Consider the following 15456-nt stretch of genomic DNA (forward strand, 5'->3'; position numbering starts at 1 on the left):
GTTTGGTAGTTATTTTTCTCTTTGACATCTGATGGGAAGGCGTTCCACAGGGCGGGCGCCACCACCGAGAAGGCCTTCTGCCTGGTTCCCTTTAACTTGGCTTCTCGCAGCGAGGGAACCGCCAGAATGCCCTCGGCACTGGACCTCAGTGTCCAGGCAGAACGATGGAGGTGGAGACGCTCCTTCAGGTATACTAGACCGCATAGGATTATAATAAGACACAAAGACACATTATTTTTGGTTAATGGGCAAAATAAGGCCACAACTTTATTGGTGAGTAGTATTGGCTTAGGCACTGGATAAAGCAGCAATACATGACTCCACCCCGCTCAGCAAGGAGTCATTTCAGGGTTAACAACCAGTGGGAGGAGCTTGTTGATGCAAATACAACTGGAAGCTTCCCCATGACATCACCAGGGGTCGTGCCATGGCCCTAGCCACCAGCAGGGCATCGGACCGGATCCACGACTGCCAGATTCCTTTAATGGAATACCCAAAAGAGGAGGCGTAGATTATGGGCATACCCAATCCTCCAACACAGTACAGTGGTACCTCGCAAGACGAATGCCTCACAAGACAAAAAACTCGCTAGATGAAAGGGTTTTTTGTTTTTTGAGTTGCTTCACAAGACGATTTTCCCTATGGGCTTGCTTCACAAGACAGAAACGTCTTGCAAGTTTGTTTCCTTTTTCTTAACACTGTTAATACAGTTGCGACTTGACTTCAAGGAGCAACTCACAGAACGCGGTGTGGTAGCCTTTTTTGAGGTTTTTAAAGACTTTGGTGATTTTTGAAGCTTTTCCAAAACTTTCCCGACACCGTGCTTCGCAAGACGACAAATCTCGCGGAACGAATTAATTTCGCCTTGCGAGGCACCACTGTACACATATTCCAATGCCTAACTGCCAAAGTTGTGACGAGTTGCTACGAGGTAGGCGAAAAAACCAAGAGGCTGGTGCCAATTTGCCAAATGGATAAAAAAAAGTCCTACCAGGTCCCTTGGGCAACCGAGGCAACCAACCGAAGTCCATAGCAAGGTCAGTCCACAGAGGAAACTGACCTAAAGAAAGGGAGGGCGGGAGATCCGATGCCAGCAGGAACAGACTGGGGACAGATCGCTGCCGCGACTGCTTAAATGCAGCTAACCCCGCCCACCAGCCAGCCCTATTGGCCGGCTGAAGGGCATGGTCGCGGTAGCAGGGCAAATCAGAAGCAGGGAGCCGAATACGCCTCCCTGCTGCTGCGGGAAGCTGCTCCCACTCACAACCCCTCCCTTCCGGGAAGAGGAGAGGCCTTGGTAAACAAATGATCATATCGACTTTGACATCAATGAAGCCTCAGCTGTGTTCAAAATCAGAGCATCCTTAGTAGACCTCAGTGTGAAGCACTAGGTTTCGGTTAGAATGAAGGCACTGCGTTTGGAGGAAGGGACTGTTTTGCACTAGCTCTTCAGAGGAGCAGCTCCTGAATTTCCCAAAGAGATTTCCAAAAGTGGGAAAAGCCATAGTCGTTTTTTGGTTCTCTGCTATAGAGAATGAGGAACACAGAGCTTCATTTTACAGCGCGGCTTCAAATCCAGAGTACATATTGAGGCAGAGGGAGCAGAGAGCGGCATATAAACGGATCAGATTTTTAAAAAATCATTTTTATTTGATTTTACTAATATAAAATTATAACAATCCAAATGCATATCCATATATAGAGATTACTCTGAATCTCGCGACTCCCCCCCCCAACCCCTTCCATGGGTCCTATTATCAACATTTACAACTGCATATTATTCCATGCTCTATATTTTATGTCAATCCAAATTATCCATGGTATCTGCTACATTACAAGTGAAATTAAAATCCTGCTAATCCTTCCATCTGCTTGCAGTGGTCTCCTAGATATGTTATAAATTTTTCCCATCCTTTTTTAAAGTTTTTGTCCTCTTGGTTCCTGAGTTTTCCAGTCAGCTTTGCCATTTCAGCATAGTCCATCAGTTTAGCTTGCCATTCCTCTCTGGTAGGACCTTCCATCTCTGGCAGATTTTTTTTTTTTTTTTAATGACCAGGTTACAAATACAAGGCGAATTTGGGGGGCATGCACATCCTGAGGAAATAAGTTTCTAGGAAGCGTGATAATTAACTGCACCTGGTTAATATGGGAGAAGGTACTCTTTCAGTTGTGAATAGATTTCAAGAAATCGCTTGACGGCTGCTTCAACCAGAGAGTGGCATCCTTGATCCTTCCCCTGCTAAGATTGACCCATTACAAGTTGCGTTTTCCTGAGCCTTAGTATCTATATGCCAAGATATTTATCGCTCTTCTTCACCACAGGCTTCCCAGCCAGACGAGTTAACCATCGAGGAACATGAAGTTTTGGAAGTTATTGAAGATGGAGATATGGAAGATTGGGTAAAGGTATCATTTTGCTTTTCCTGTCGTTGTGGCATGTTGAAAGGGCCGTGGCGGGTGGTAAGCTGACCCTTTTTAAACGGGAAAAGAAGACAGAAAGGTGTATATATATATATATATGCTCCTCCATCCATTTGCCGCCTTCTCTTAAGCCTTTCATTTTCTCAACTCCCACAGGCACGGAATAAGTCTGGCCACGTGGGCTATGTCCCAGAGAAGTACCTGCAGTTCCCAACTTCCAACAGTCTCCTGAGCATGTTGCAATCACTGGCAGCGTTGGACAGTCGATCTCACACTTCCAGTAATTCAACGGAAGCCGAGCTGGTCTCAGGGAGCCTCAACGGAGACTCCAGCGGTGAGTGCCAGCAACTTCTGGTGTTCTGCGATGAGCTTCAGTCCTTCAGGTGGCGAACGTTTAGGGTTAGGGTTAGGGTTAGAGTTGGGATCAGGGTTAGGGTTAGGGTTAGAGTTGGGATCAGGGTTAGGGTTAGGGTTGGGGTTACAGTTGGGATTAGGGTTGGGATTAGGGTTAGAGTTAGGGTTGTGGTTGGGGTTATGGTTAGGGTTAGGGTTAGAGTTGGGATTAGGGTTAGGGTTGGGGCTAGAGTTGGGATTAGGGTTTGGGTTAGGGTTAGGGTTGGGGTTGGGGTTAATGGAAGCAATGCTTAAGAACAAATTTGTTTGCTGAAAGATAAGTGGTACATAACACTACCAAACCTATAGTTACGTAAATCCAACTGACAATAACACCCACAATGTAACTGGCTGTGTTTAACTATATGACTTCTTTATACATCATATAATCATACCTCTTTTCACATTATCAAATTAAGTAGAAGCAATTAAAGACCAACATTTGAACAGGAAATACAAATAGATCAGTTCTTATATACGTAATGTCCAAATAGAAGCTTTTTTGTGTTCTACGTATGTCTTTACGAATACAAGTGTCAGACGCAACAACTTTAAGGAGCAGTACTTGCAGAAAATGAACTTGTTCTTTGTAATGTTCCACATATGCCTTTGCAAAGTATAGTTGCATACAGCCGAGCATACTATGCTGAAGAAGCCCAGCAGGGTGAAAAAAGGTATTATTCCAGGAACCCTTGTCTTAAGGTCTTTCGTCTGATACCTGCATACAGCAACTATATTTTGCAAAGGCATATGTTAAGATCTTTCATATGCATACAGCAACTGGATACAACAACTATACTTTGCAAAGGCACAGCCAGTTACGTTGTGGGTGTTGCTGAAAGATAAATGGTAGCCCAAATGATCCGTAGACCTCTCCCACAAGCACCGCCATTGTCCAGCTTTTGTCAGCGGCGGAAAACTTGCCTGTTTAATATACGACTCCAAAGTGATTGTTTTAGCCTGCTGCTTGAATATTTTTATTGTATTCTATAACCCGTTCTGGGAAGGGCACTAATGAAGGGCAGGATAGAAACTGAAGTACAGTGGTACCTCTGGTTACGTACTTAATTCGTTCCAGAGGTCTGTTCTTAACCTGAAACTGTTCTTAACCTGAAGCACCACTTTAGCTAATGGGGCCTCCCGCTGCCACCGCACGATTTCTCATCCTGGGTTCGAGTCTCCACTCCTCCACATGCAGCTGCTGGGTGACCTTGGGCTAGTCACACTTCTCTGAAGTCTCTCAGCCCCACTCACCTCACAGAGTGTTTGTTGTGGGGGAGGAAGGGAAAGGAGAATGTTAGCCGCTTTGAGACTCCTTAAAGGGAGTGAAAGGCGGGATATCAAATCCAAACTCTTCTTCTTCTTCTTCTTAACCCGAGGTACTATTTCTGGGTTAGCGGAGTCTGTAACCTGAAGCGTATGTAACCTGAAGCGTATGTAACCCGAGGTACCACTGTATACTGGGAAAAGCTCCAGGAGCCACCCTTAGGATTCCAGCAGAAACTGATCTAGGAAGCACATTCTGCCAAAATACGTTTCAAACCTTGTCAAATTCTTGTATCATGATATTTGCCATTTCTTTCCCAGTATGTTTTGTAAAAGCACTTTATGATTACGAGGGGCAGACAGACGACGAACTGTCCTTCCCGGAGGGAGCGATAATCCGGATCTTGAACAAAGAAAACCAGGACGATGATGGCTTCTGGGAAGGGGAGTTCAACGGATGTGTCGGGGTCTTCCCATCCGTACTAGTAGAAGAGCTAACCGCCTCGGAAAATGGAGAGATTCAGTGCGTTGTGGATGCTCAGGTATGGGAAGAATTTTGCCCGTGTCCTGAATGGGCATGCATGGGACTGGACAAAGGCTTGTTCAGCCACAATGTAATCAGCAATTGCCACATTTCCCCTGTTTCACTAGACAGTTGTGCTTTTCAGAGAGTGCCCTTAACGCTGCAACAAAGGCAGGCAAGTATCTGGGAACTAATCTCTTCCTCTCCTAGCTCAGGAGCCAGGCGGCAGACTGCTTTAACACTGGCAAACTTTGATTGCTGGATTTCTCGAAAAGGTCTGCTTGCAGCGTTCCGCACAATGACACGTCCAGCAGAGGTGTAATATTTGAAAGAAGCTCCACCTACATGTGTGCGCCACCATCGAGGGAACAGGTGCACAGCCAAAGCAGGAGGGTTCCATCCTGTTCATCTTGGCAAGTTGCAAAGCCCTTCCTGATTCCAGAAAGAGCGTGCATGGAAATCCCTCTCCTAAAGCAAGAGTTCCTCCCCTCCCCCACTCATTTTAGCAGAGGATCCCATGTAAACCCGTTTCTGAACCCCTGCTAAAATAAGAAGGTGGGGAGTCTTCATTTTAACGGGTGATACCAATGCAAATGTTCTGTAAGCCACCCAGGAAGGGGGTTGCATCAGAATTGCCTACTAAAAATGGGGGAGGGGCTTTGTTTTAACATTGGGTTGTGAGGTGCTTTGAAATCCCGAATGTCATTGTGACATCAAGTGATGGACAGATGAGCAGCTCCCTCCACCAATCAAATTTGACCTGTGAAGCCAGCCCTGATGAGAGTCTGGCCTGTGGAGCCAAAAAGGTTTCACATGCCTGCTCTACAAGGACGAGACCACATTGTGGGCCGACAGAACGTGTAAAGATCACTTATTTCAGTATCTCTCTGCTCCTTAGTTTTTGTAAGTGCTCATCAAAACCCTGGGATCCCTTTGTGGAAGTTGTAACAGCCACCTGATCCTGACTTTCCCCCTATGATTCGGGGCAGTAGCTGCTTGTGAGAGCTTTAAATGCCAGCGTAAATGGCATTTAGTTTTTGGAGAATTGCAAACGAAGGCCCCAGCCCTTAGCTTTCTTTGCCCGAGTCCATTTAATATTAATCGTGCTTCGAACATTGGCAAAGGTTAACAGCAGATGTGCACAAAGAATGAAAGGAGTGGTGAGGGGCAAAAAGGAAATAAGAGGCAGAAGAAGGAAGTTCCCCGTCTCCTTCCTGTAATTAATCTCTGTGTGATACATTGAGAGATCAAACAGAGCTTGGCAGCAGGAGAATTGCCAGTTCTTGCAGTTCCAGCCTAGTGTGTTCATTTCTGAAAAATGCGCCTTCATTTTGGAGTAGTGAGTCAACTTTTTATTGTTGAACTTGCTTCCTTGCTTTCTTTTACATTAAAAACGTCTTTCCTTTGTTTGTTTGTTGCCTCCTCTTTCTCCAAGGAGCGAAGGGTGATGCATGTGGGGCTATTCCTGTGTGGCGGCATGGGCTGAAAACACACCCAGTGAACTTCATGGCCTTTATCTTTCACACCGCTTCGGCCGCTTTGCACTATGAAGCAGTCTGTGCATTTGTGGTTTTTTAAAAAAATAATAGACAAGCGGGGATTCGAACTCAGATCCCCACTGTAGCACATTGATTCTGTAAACCACGCACGTGGCAAAGGCGTGCTTTTGGCCACTTGCATCTTTCAAACCTGAAGGAGCGTCTCCACCTCCATCGTTCTACCTGGACACTGAGGTCCAGCACCGAGGGCCTTCTGGTGGTTCCCTCCCTGCGAGAAGCCAAGTTACAGGGAACCAGGCAGAGGGGCCTTCTCGGTAGTGGTGCCCTCCCTGTGGAACGCCCTCCCACCAGATGTCAAAGAGAACAACAACTACCAGACTTTTAGAAGACATCTGAAGGCAGCCCTGTTTAGGGAAGCTTTTAATGTTTGATGTATCACAGTATTTTAATATTCTTTTGGAAGCTGCCCAGAGTGGCTGGGGAAGCCCAGCCAGATGGGCGGGGTATAAATAATAAATTATTATTATTATTATTATTATTATTATTATTATTATTATTATTTATTCAATTGCACGCCACGGAACTGGACTTGGCTGCAACTCCATTCTGCATTTACACACACGAGGGCACCACTCCTTTGACACTGCTTAAATGGTGGAGAGGCCTGTAGCCCAGAGCTCTGTGGGTTCTCTGGTACGCAGGGAGATCTCAATGAGCAAGGAGCTTTGGGGGAAGCTCTGCAAATGCCATGCAGATGTGCCCATGAAACTTATCTCCAGCTGTGGAGTCATCTCCCTCAGGAGGTCTACATCAACCCTCCTGGCCTCCCTAAAATTGTTTTATTCCGTTCTGCTTTTTAGGGTATATTTTTCTAGCTTGATATTTTATATCTCTGCTGTTTTTAAGTATTTTTCGCCCCATAAGACGCACCTAGTTTTTAGAGGGGGAAAGCAAGAGAAAAAATATTCTGCGCAGAGCATGTAAGCGGCTCTTGCTTTTCTTGCTTTAAACCCTTCCGTCCCTCCTCCTGCTTCGCTGAGAAGCCAGCAGAGCAAGCTGCGCAGCTCTCGCTGAAGCCAGCAGAGCAAGAGCGATAGCTGCACAGCGCCTCTTCTGCTGGCTTCCCAGCAAAGCAGACGAGGGACGAAAGGGAGTGCTGAGCAGAGCCTGACACCGTCTCTTGCCGGTTTTTCCGGGAGGTGTGGGAAGGGACAGAGGGCAGCCCGTCAGTCCCTTCTCACACCTCAGGGAAAAGCCCCCAAGAGCCGCACACACACTCCGCGTGGCTCTTTAAAGGGAGCGTGGCTCTTGGGGGCTTTTCCCCGAGGAGGGAGAAGGGACTGACGGGCTGCCCGTCTCCCTCCTCGGGGAAAAGCTCCCAAGAGCCGCACACGCTCCACGCGGCTCTTTAAAGGGAGCGCTGAGCAGAGCCTCCCGCCTGCATTCGCTCCATAAGGCGCACACACATTTCCCCTTACTTTTTAGGAGGGGGAAGTCCGTCTTATGGAGCGAAAAATACGGTAATCTCAATTTCAGTGTCTTGCTTTTAAATTTGTTTTCAGTGCATTGGATTTTTTTTTAAAAAAAGTTATGCTTTTGTTTACATAATGCGTGTCTTCCTTTCTTCCCTTTTTTCCCCGTGAAGCCAAAAGCAGCTTACAAAGTAATCTTGTTCTTTGCTCACCTTGAATCATTGTGACAAATCGGTCTTGAATATAGTACTCATAAATAACAAAACATTTTTTCCAGTTGCAGAATTACGGTGAATGAATGAATGCTCCTATTCCTGTCGTTTGAAATGGTTTGTTAAGATAACCCTGAAAAGAGCCTATCATGCAGGCACGACTCTTTGTAGGCAGAAACTACCCGGTTTACTTTGTCGCAGCTCTTCCTACTGTTTACTCCTTGTATTGCAGGTATCTCCATCTCCAGCACCCCAGAATTCTCTGGCGCCACTGCCGCTCTATGACCAGCCACCAACCAGTCCTTTCCACAGCCCTGATAAGAGAAGCTCCCAGTATTTCCCAAGGTCTCCAACGACAAATGGTAAGAGAGATGAAAGCTCTGGCGCTAAGATGAAAGCCTGGGTGTCTCTGTGTACCCTGCAAGAGAGAATAGCCAAATTTTGTAAGGTGATGGAGCAGGTTTAATGTAAGGTTGTAGCAGGGAGCACTGCAAACCACTGGGGTTTGCCCTTCTGACTTTTCAAAGTCCTGCATACACCAGGAGCTAGGGCAGCAGTGGCGGTGGATAACCAGAAAATAAAGACTCTCAGAATGTTAAATTTTGAATGAGGTGTTGTTCTCTTATGTGGCCACACAGAAAACACACATCCCTGAAGTTCCTGGATCTCCATTGCAAAAGAAAAAAGTCTCCCCAAAATTAATGTTCTTACACAAGGCTTGAAATCCTGAAGTTCTCCACTCAGCATATGTCAGTGGTGCAGCCTGTGTGACCGATTTCGTCTAGAAGCAAATATTGTCAGGGACTGGCTAGACGAGGAGGAATGGTGGGAGAAGAGGAAGGCTCAAAGCCCAGGGAGTGGTGGTGGTGGGGACGCTGAAGACAGGTCAGAGTTTGAAGGGAGGGGGGCAAAAGGGTTGGATGCTGAACAAGCAACAGGCTGGAGTGAGAGAGAGGAAGAAGAGGCAGAAAGCACTGCAGACGCAGGACAGGCAGCTGAGGAGGAGGTGGGGGCCATAGCTGTCAACTGTCCCTTATTTGGCAGGAAACTCCCTTATTCCAGTGCCGTTTCCTGCTGCTGTCCCAGATTGATGATATCCCGTAAATTTTCCGGGTTTCAAAGGAAGCAGCTCCTCTCCCTCCCTGCCAGCCAGGGAGGAGGGAGGCTCCAGCTGTGTTGCTTGGCTGCGTTGCTCACCCAGTAAGGAGTCTAAGAACGACTGGGGGGTGGAGCTTGCATGCCTTGTGCCGATCAAATCGGCCGCGTTGCCTGGGGACTCGCCTTTGCTCAGCGCTTCTCAGCGGAGAGGTGACGGTGGTTTCCCTTGCTGCATCCCCTTTGCTGGGTTGCTGCGCTGTGGGAACCACCGCTTGAGGCTTCGTTTGGCTGCTGGCTGGGCTTTCTGCCTTTGGCTCAGAGGGGCTCAGAAGTTGAATATACCTGTGCTTGGAATCGGATGGATACATCATCGACAGCCCACTCACCCTTGCCGGGGATATGGTCTGTCTGGAGCGGGGGCATATGGTGGGGGGGGGAGGAAATCCCTTATTTTGGCTGCTGATCCCTTATTTTCAAATCTGTAAGTTGACAGCTATGGTGGGGGCTGAGGCTGCAACAGATTCACAAGAGCCGGCCAGTCCTACTGTATTTGGGTCCCCTCTTCCCTTGTCTACAAGGGCACGGAGTGCTTTGTGTGGAGCAGAGCAAAGACAACCGAGTCCCTTCCCAGCGGAGTTTAAGACTGCTGGGAAAATAGCCGGACGGGGAGGTGACTAAGGGGGAAGTGGGAGGCACAGATCGTCAGTTCTGGCAACTGCTTTACAGGGGCCAGTCTTGCCCGTAGGTTTATCTGTTTGTATTCTGTTTCCTTGAATAAAGGGTCGGCTTTACTGCTCATCTCTGTGCTGACCTGCAGCTGCACCAGTCCTGACATACGTTTGTTTTTGTTTTGTTTCTCTCCCCATCCCCACCAGTTTCAGAAAACAGCTACACTGCAAACTCTCCTGGGTTCTCTCAGCCACCACGACCTCTTCCCGAAAGCACTTCGTATGGCAAACTGAGACCAGTAAGTTTTCCAAACGCACCGCAGAGCTACAGAAATTGAGTGTTGCTGCTCTGACTCTTGCGGGGTAAAGTCAACAGCTTAACTGCACTGGGCCCAGACACAAACTGGCTTAGAAACAGTCTGCTGCACGCTGCACCTTTGGGCAGAACTTTGTCATGACGTTTCATTGGTGGCCAGCCTGAGATTCGGTTGCCATGGGTAGCCGAGTCTTCTTGGATAAGAGGCTTGTAAGCTAGGTTGTGGCACCTGTTCTCCTCTGTTCCTCTACTTCCTGCTCCCCAGTACAGTAGACCAGAGAAGAAGGTTGCCCTGAGCAATGCCAGCAGCCATGGTGGTGGCAGCAAAAGCGGTGGCCAGCATTGGCACACAGCCCTGGCAACGAGGATGCGGTCCCAGAGGCAGAAGATGCCAGGCTAATTGCCGTGGTGCCAGTGGTACAGTCCTGTGACTCCACGGGGCTCAGGAACCTTGCAAGATTTTTGAGTGCTGGCAGGGAGCATGTGCAGGAAGTGGTATATAATGACAGGACCATGTTCGTCCTGCCCCCCCCCCATCAAGGCTGTGCTGGAGCAGTCAAGCAGATCCCAGGGGCGAGGGCAGAAGAGGAGTTTGGTGGCGGATCACCCTCTTTCCACGATGTGATGCTGAGAGGCGTCCAATCTTTCACACCCCAAATGTGGAAGGCCTTAGATGCATGAAGAACCTAAGAAGAGCCATGCTAAGTCAGACCACAGATCTAGCTAGGCCAGCACACTCTTTCCAACAGGGGTCGGCTGCCTGCTTGCATAAAAGCTCCCCAGTAGTCCTGTTGCTATGGCCACAGCATCTCATGTTCAGAAGCAGACTGAATAGATGGAGGCTCCTTTTAGCTCTCCCGGCACGATAGGCAAAGCATCTCGTAACTTTGCCCTTGATTTGTGGCACCCTTCGCCACCGCTGCTGTAAATAAGGAAGTGCACCTCCAGCAAAATAGGGAGATAGCCACCAAGATCTTTGCTGAGCACCCAAACCAGCAGCAGCTTGTGGTGGAGGGAGCTATTGATGGCTACTAGCCATGATGGCTACTGTTGGAGACAGCGATGCTTCTCAATACAAGTTGCTGGAAACCGCAGGAGGGGAGAAGAGAGCTCTTGTTATTGCCTTCTTGCAGGATTTCCACAGGCACCTGGTCGGCCACTGGGAGAGCAGGATTCTGGTCTAGGTGGGCCATAACACCGGTCCTGAAAGACCTACAAGTCCCAGTATGTTTCCGAGCACAATTCAGAGTGTTGGTGTTGACCTTTAAAGCCCTAAATGGCCTCAAAGGCCCAGTAGACCTGAAGGAGCGTCTCCACCCCCATCGTTCTGCCCGGACACTGAGGTCCAGCGCCAAGGGCCTTCTGGCGGTTCCCTCCCTGCGAAAAGCAAAGCTACAGGGAACCAGGCAGAGGGCCTTCTCGGTGGTGGCGGCACCTGCCCTGTGGAACGCCCTCCCACCAGATGTCAAAGAAATAATCAACTACCTGACATTTAGAAAACATTTGAAGGCAGCCCTGTTTAGGGAAGTTTTTAATGTGTGACACTCTGATGTATTTTTAATCTTTGTTGGAAGCTGCCCAGATGGGCGGGGTACAAATAATAAATTATTATTATTATTATTATTATTATTATTATTATTATTATTATCCAGCAGGGTCTGTTTTCGCTGTTTCAGGTGCGAGCTGCCCCTCCCCCTCCCACTCAGCATCGCAGGCCGACAGAGAAGATTGAGGATGTTGAAATCACCTTGGTGTGACCAGCGGGGACGAATTGCGCAGTAGTGCTACAATCAAGGCCAAATGTTGGCGATGTTTGGTCAGCTCTCATTCTTGGGCACCTTTGCATGATGATGATGACGATGATGATGGAAGAGACTTTTTTTTTAAAGACTTGAGGAGAAGCGGGAGGATTCTCCGGGGCCCTGGACGTGGCGGTGGCCCCTTCTTCCCACGGTCATTAATATTTTGTGCCTTTTAATTTGTTGCTGTTTGGTTCCACTTTATATATCTGCCATCCTTACTCCTTTAGCACAAAAAGCAAGCAGAGGAACGCCTTTGCAGCTGAAAAGCTGGCCGTCTCAGTTTCCGGCGGAGGCTTCTGGGACCTCCCCTTTCCGTGTCGCTTACAGCCGGTCTACAGATCGCAGCTTCCCTTGCGGCAACTGTTCTGCAGGTTGACTCTTCCCCGTAACTGCTGCAGCGTGTAGCACCACGAGTTAAGGCCCCCTTCCTCGTCGCATCAGACACCTTGAGACCTCTTGACAAGGGAAATGGGGGCGATTTTTATCGGTGCTTGCAGGCTGCAGCAGGAACGGAAAATCACCGCAGGAATACATTTCTGCAAGGCGGAAGCTGGGCATGTAGACCAGCCCATAGTCTTGCATACATAAACCATGTGCATTAGTACAGTATATTACTGTTGCCATAGGAATGTGTCAAAAAAAATGTCTTTTTCCTATTCAAGTAGCGTTACTTATCTGATTAGGTTTATTAATCAGAATGTATGGGATAGAGGAGGGGATGCACACAAGTGTAAGTTAATGGAGAGGCTGGCTCCTCTCTCCCCCTCTCTCTTTCTCTCCCCTGCCCCGAACAAAAGATGAAACAAACAAACAAAAAAACCCCAATCCTACAACTAAAGAAAAGCACTGCAGATCCTATTGGGGTTAATTACTTCCGTGCGCACCTCTTTTCGTAATTAACCGCGAAACCCGAGCGCTGAACGTTCCTTTTGTATTGATATTTATGCGGTGCATTTAGTAATAGAGTATCTACTACTACTACAGAAATGCTGACTTAGTAGCAACGACATGTTTTTCTTAGGGTAAAACTGAATAAGCAGGATTCTCATCATAGAGCTGGAACTAGCTGTTCATTTCCTCTTTGAGAGGGTTTCCCCCACCCCCACCCCCACCCCCCAAACCCACCACCCTCCCGTCCTTTTGTCCTTGTGTCTCTCCTGGCCCCAGTTCTTGCTGTACTGTAGTTTGCTCTCTTGACATTAGCAGTATATTTTGGACACTGGAACATCCGGCTAGAGTGAAGAAGTTTTAAATGTTTAGAATATTGACGTGTGGTGTCTAGCTTTAGCTTTGGGTAGTGCTAGCTCAGAACGCCGCGCGAAGCCCAACGGCCAGCCTCACACCCGGGGGGCAGCGGCGGTGTCGGCTGGAGACGGACAGTCCTTTGATTTCTCCTCCTCACCCCCAACGGCGTTGAAAGAGGCCCAGCGGCGCCGTTGCCGCCTCCCGCCCGCAGCACTCGTTTTGCTTGTCCAGCTATCGCCTCTGTTCCAAAAGGCTTTCGAATAATCTCCCCACCCCCAGCCAGCTCTGCAAAAAATCTGAAAAACCTGCTTGGCAGAGGAAATGGCACCGGGTCAAAAGAAATCGTCGGCAACAAGGCCTCCGTCTTGCCTCTCTCTCTCTCTCTCTCTCTCCCCGCTCTTGGGACTAGGGGCAGGGGAATGGCAACCATTCCCTCCCCAAATCAAGCTCAAAAAGCCATCCCTGGGGTCTTGCCAGCTCCTTCGCCCCACTTTTGAGGGCGGAAAGTTCTCGGGGGGGGGGGCGCAGCAGAGAGGCCCCTTCCAAACCCCGGTTTCTCTGAGCGAAAGCCGCTTGTGACTTTCAAGAGAGGGTAGTCGTTTTGTAGTTGAATAACAGTCAAATAAGAGGGAGAAAATGTATTTCGGGTGGAATTAGTCTCTGAGGGGCAATACTCAAGAGGGAAAAGGAAGAAGGGGCAACCATTTGAATCAAATTCCGTCCCAAGTAGTTTCCAACCAAAGGGCTGGGATATATATATTTTAAAAAACCAACTACAGAAATGTTCTCGGAGCTGAAACGCCAGTCCTGTTGAAAGAGCTCTTGTACGTTCATTCTCCAACCAACCACCCCGGGCCCCCCTGCAAAGCGAGTAAAACCTAGAATCCATTTCCGTACTTTGTTGCCTAATGGAGTACATCTTCCTTTTTTTTTTCTTCCTTTTTAATTCCGTGGCTGCATTTCGTGAAACCGTTTGACGAGACTTTCATCTTAAAACTTTGCACAAATAATCTTGGCTGGGTCTCTGGACATATGACTGTTTTTGCCAATTTTTTATTTCCCTTTCGTTTGGTTGGCCTGAGCAAGGGAGGAGCTGTTTGAAGCATAAAATAGCGCCTTCTGCAGCAATTGCCAAATATCTGGCAGATTTCCTGTGAAGAATTTTTGGGGGGAGGGGGTGGGGGGGTTGCGGGGGGGTGCTAATTCTGTCCTGTTGATCTGTTTGAGGTCTTTTAAAAAAAATGTTTATCAAACTTATTCTTAAGTTTTTTTAAAAACAACAACACCACAAATCCAATTTTTTAAAGAGCTGTACTGCATACATTTTAAAATGCTTCATGAAAAAGGTTGCCAATAATATCAACATGTTCCATTTGGTTGGCCAGTCTCCCCGCATATTTTTTTGTGTGTGTGTTACCCAGACTCTCAAAATTCAGAAAGTGTTATTTAAAAAATAAAAAAAATCTTCTTAGTTATATTTTAAAAATATTTTCTGTAAGAGCTGCTAATTTTTATTTAAAAAATAAAAGTTGTAAAAATACACCTCCTTTTTAAACTTCATACAGGGCATGCAATAGAACATATCACTGTGTACACGGACAGTACACTTGAAAGCAGAACTTTGAATGCTTTCTTTATATTGGCTGTAAAACTTTGTATTTATTATGTATAAAATGTTGAATAATAAAAAGTGGCTTTAAATCATGGGGTGTGGCTTAGTGCATATTGAATGCTGAGGTATTGCCTTTCATCAAGCTTGAACAAGTGGGGCACTTTTATAAAGGGATTTAGGGTGGCGCTGTGGGTTAAACCACAGAGCCTAGGACTTGCCGATCAGAAGGTCGGCGGTTCAATTCCCCGCGACGGAGTGAGCTCCCGTCGCTCGGTCCCTGCTCCTGCCAACCTAGCAGTTCGAAAGCACGTCAGAGTGCAAGTAGATAAATAGGTATCACTCCGGCGGGAAGGTAAACGGCGTTTCTGTGCACTGCTCTGGTTCGCCAGAAGCAGCTTAGTCATGCTGGCCACATGACCCGGAAGCTGTACGCTGGCTCCCTTGGCCAATAAAGCGAGATGATCGCCACAACCCCAGAGTCGGCCACAACTGGACCTAATGGTCAGGGGTACCTTTACCTATAAACCTGAATGTCTGTGGGTGTCTTATCCTGAATCGGACCTTTGGCCCATCTCAGTTCAGTATTGCCTTGACTGATTGGCATTGGCTCTCCAGGGTCTTGGGCAGAGGCTCCGGGGTGACTTACAGATCAATACGATCAAGAATCGTAGAGGTGGGAAGCATCTTGAGGTCATCTAGTAAAAAAAAACAACCCTCAACCAAAGCAATGTCCAGTTCTTCCACTCCATTATCCATACATTTCAAAAATCTCAAAACACACACACATGCTTGTTTGATATACATCCTAAATATTACAATGCTCATAGAATTTTAGAAAGGACGCAGGTGGCGCTGTGGGTTAAACCACAGAGCCTAGGACTTGCCGATCAGAAGGTCGGCGGTTCGAATCCCTGTGATGGGGTGAGCTC

The 15456-nt window shown here is 47.7% G+C and overlaps 1 protein-coding gene across 5 annotated transcripts in view; it reads left to right on the forward strand.

The window, feature by feature from the left end:
- Positions 1-14619, forward strand: part of FCHSD2 (FCH and double SH3 domains 2) — a 146698-nt gene extending 132079 nt beyond the window's left edge. For 2 of the 5 annotated variants that reach the window (XM_082219254.1, XM_082219256.1), the window contains exons 15-20: positions 2323-2406; positions 2578-2755; positions 4402-4622; positions 8019-8148; positions 9760-9851; positions 11545-14619. In XM_082219254.1, coding sequence (XP_082075380.1) covers positions 2323-2406; positions 2578-2755; positions 4402-4622; positions 8019-8148; positions 9760-9851; positions 11545-11625 — 786 coding nt within the window. In that variant the 3' untranslated portion in view covers positions 11626-14619. The remainder of the gene's footprint in view (positions 1-2322; positions 2407-2577; positions 2756-4401; positions 4623-8018; positions 8149-9759; positions 9852-11544) is intronic. The other 3 variants (XM_082219255.1, XM_082219252.1, XM_082219253.1) reach the window with 2 other exon arrangements.
- The last annotated feature ends 837 nt before the right edge of the window (positions 14620-15456 follow it).

The sequence above is a fragment of the Podarcis vaucheri genome (assembly GCF_965113315.1).
Source record: "Podarcis vaucheri genome assembly, chromosome: 4".
Lineage (NCBI taxonomy): Eukaryota > Metazoa > Chordata > Lepidosauria > Squamata > Lacertidae > Podarcis > Podarcis vaucheri.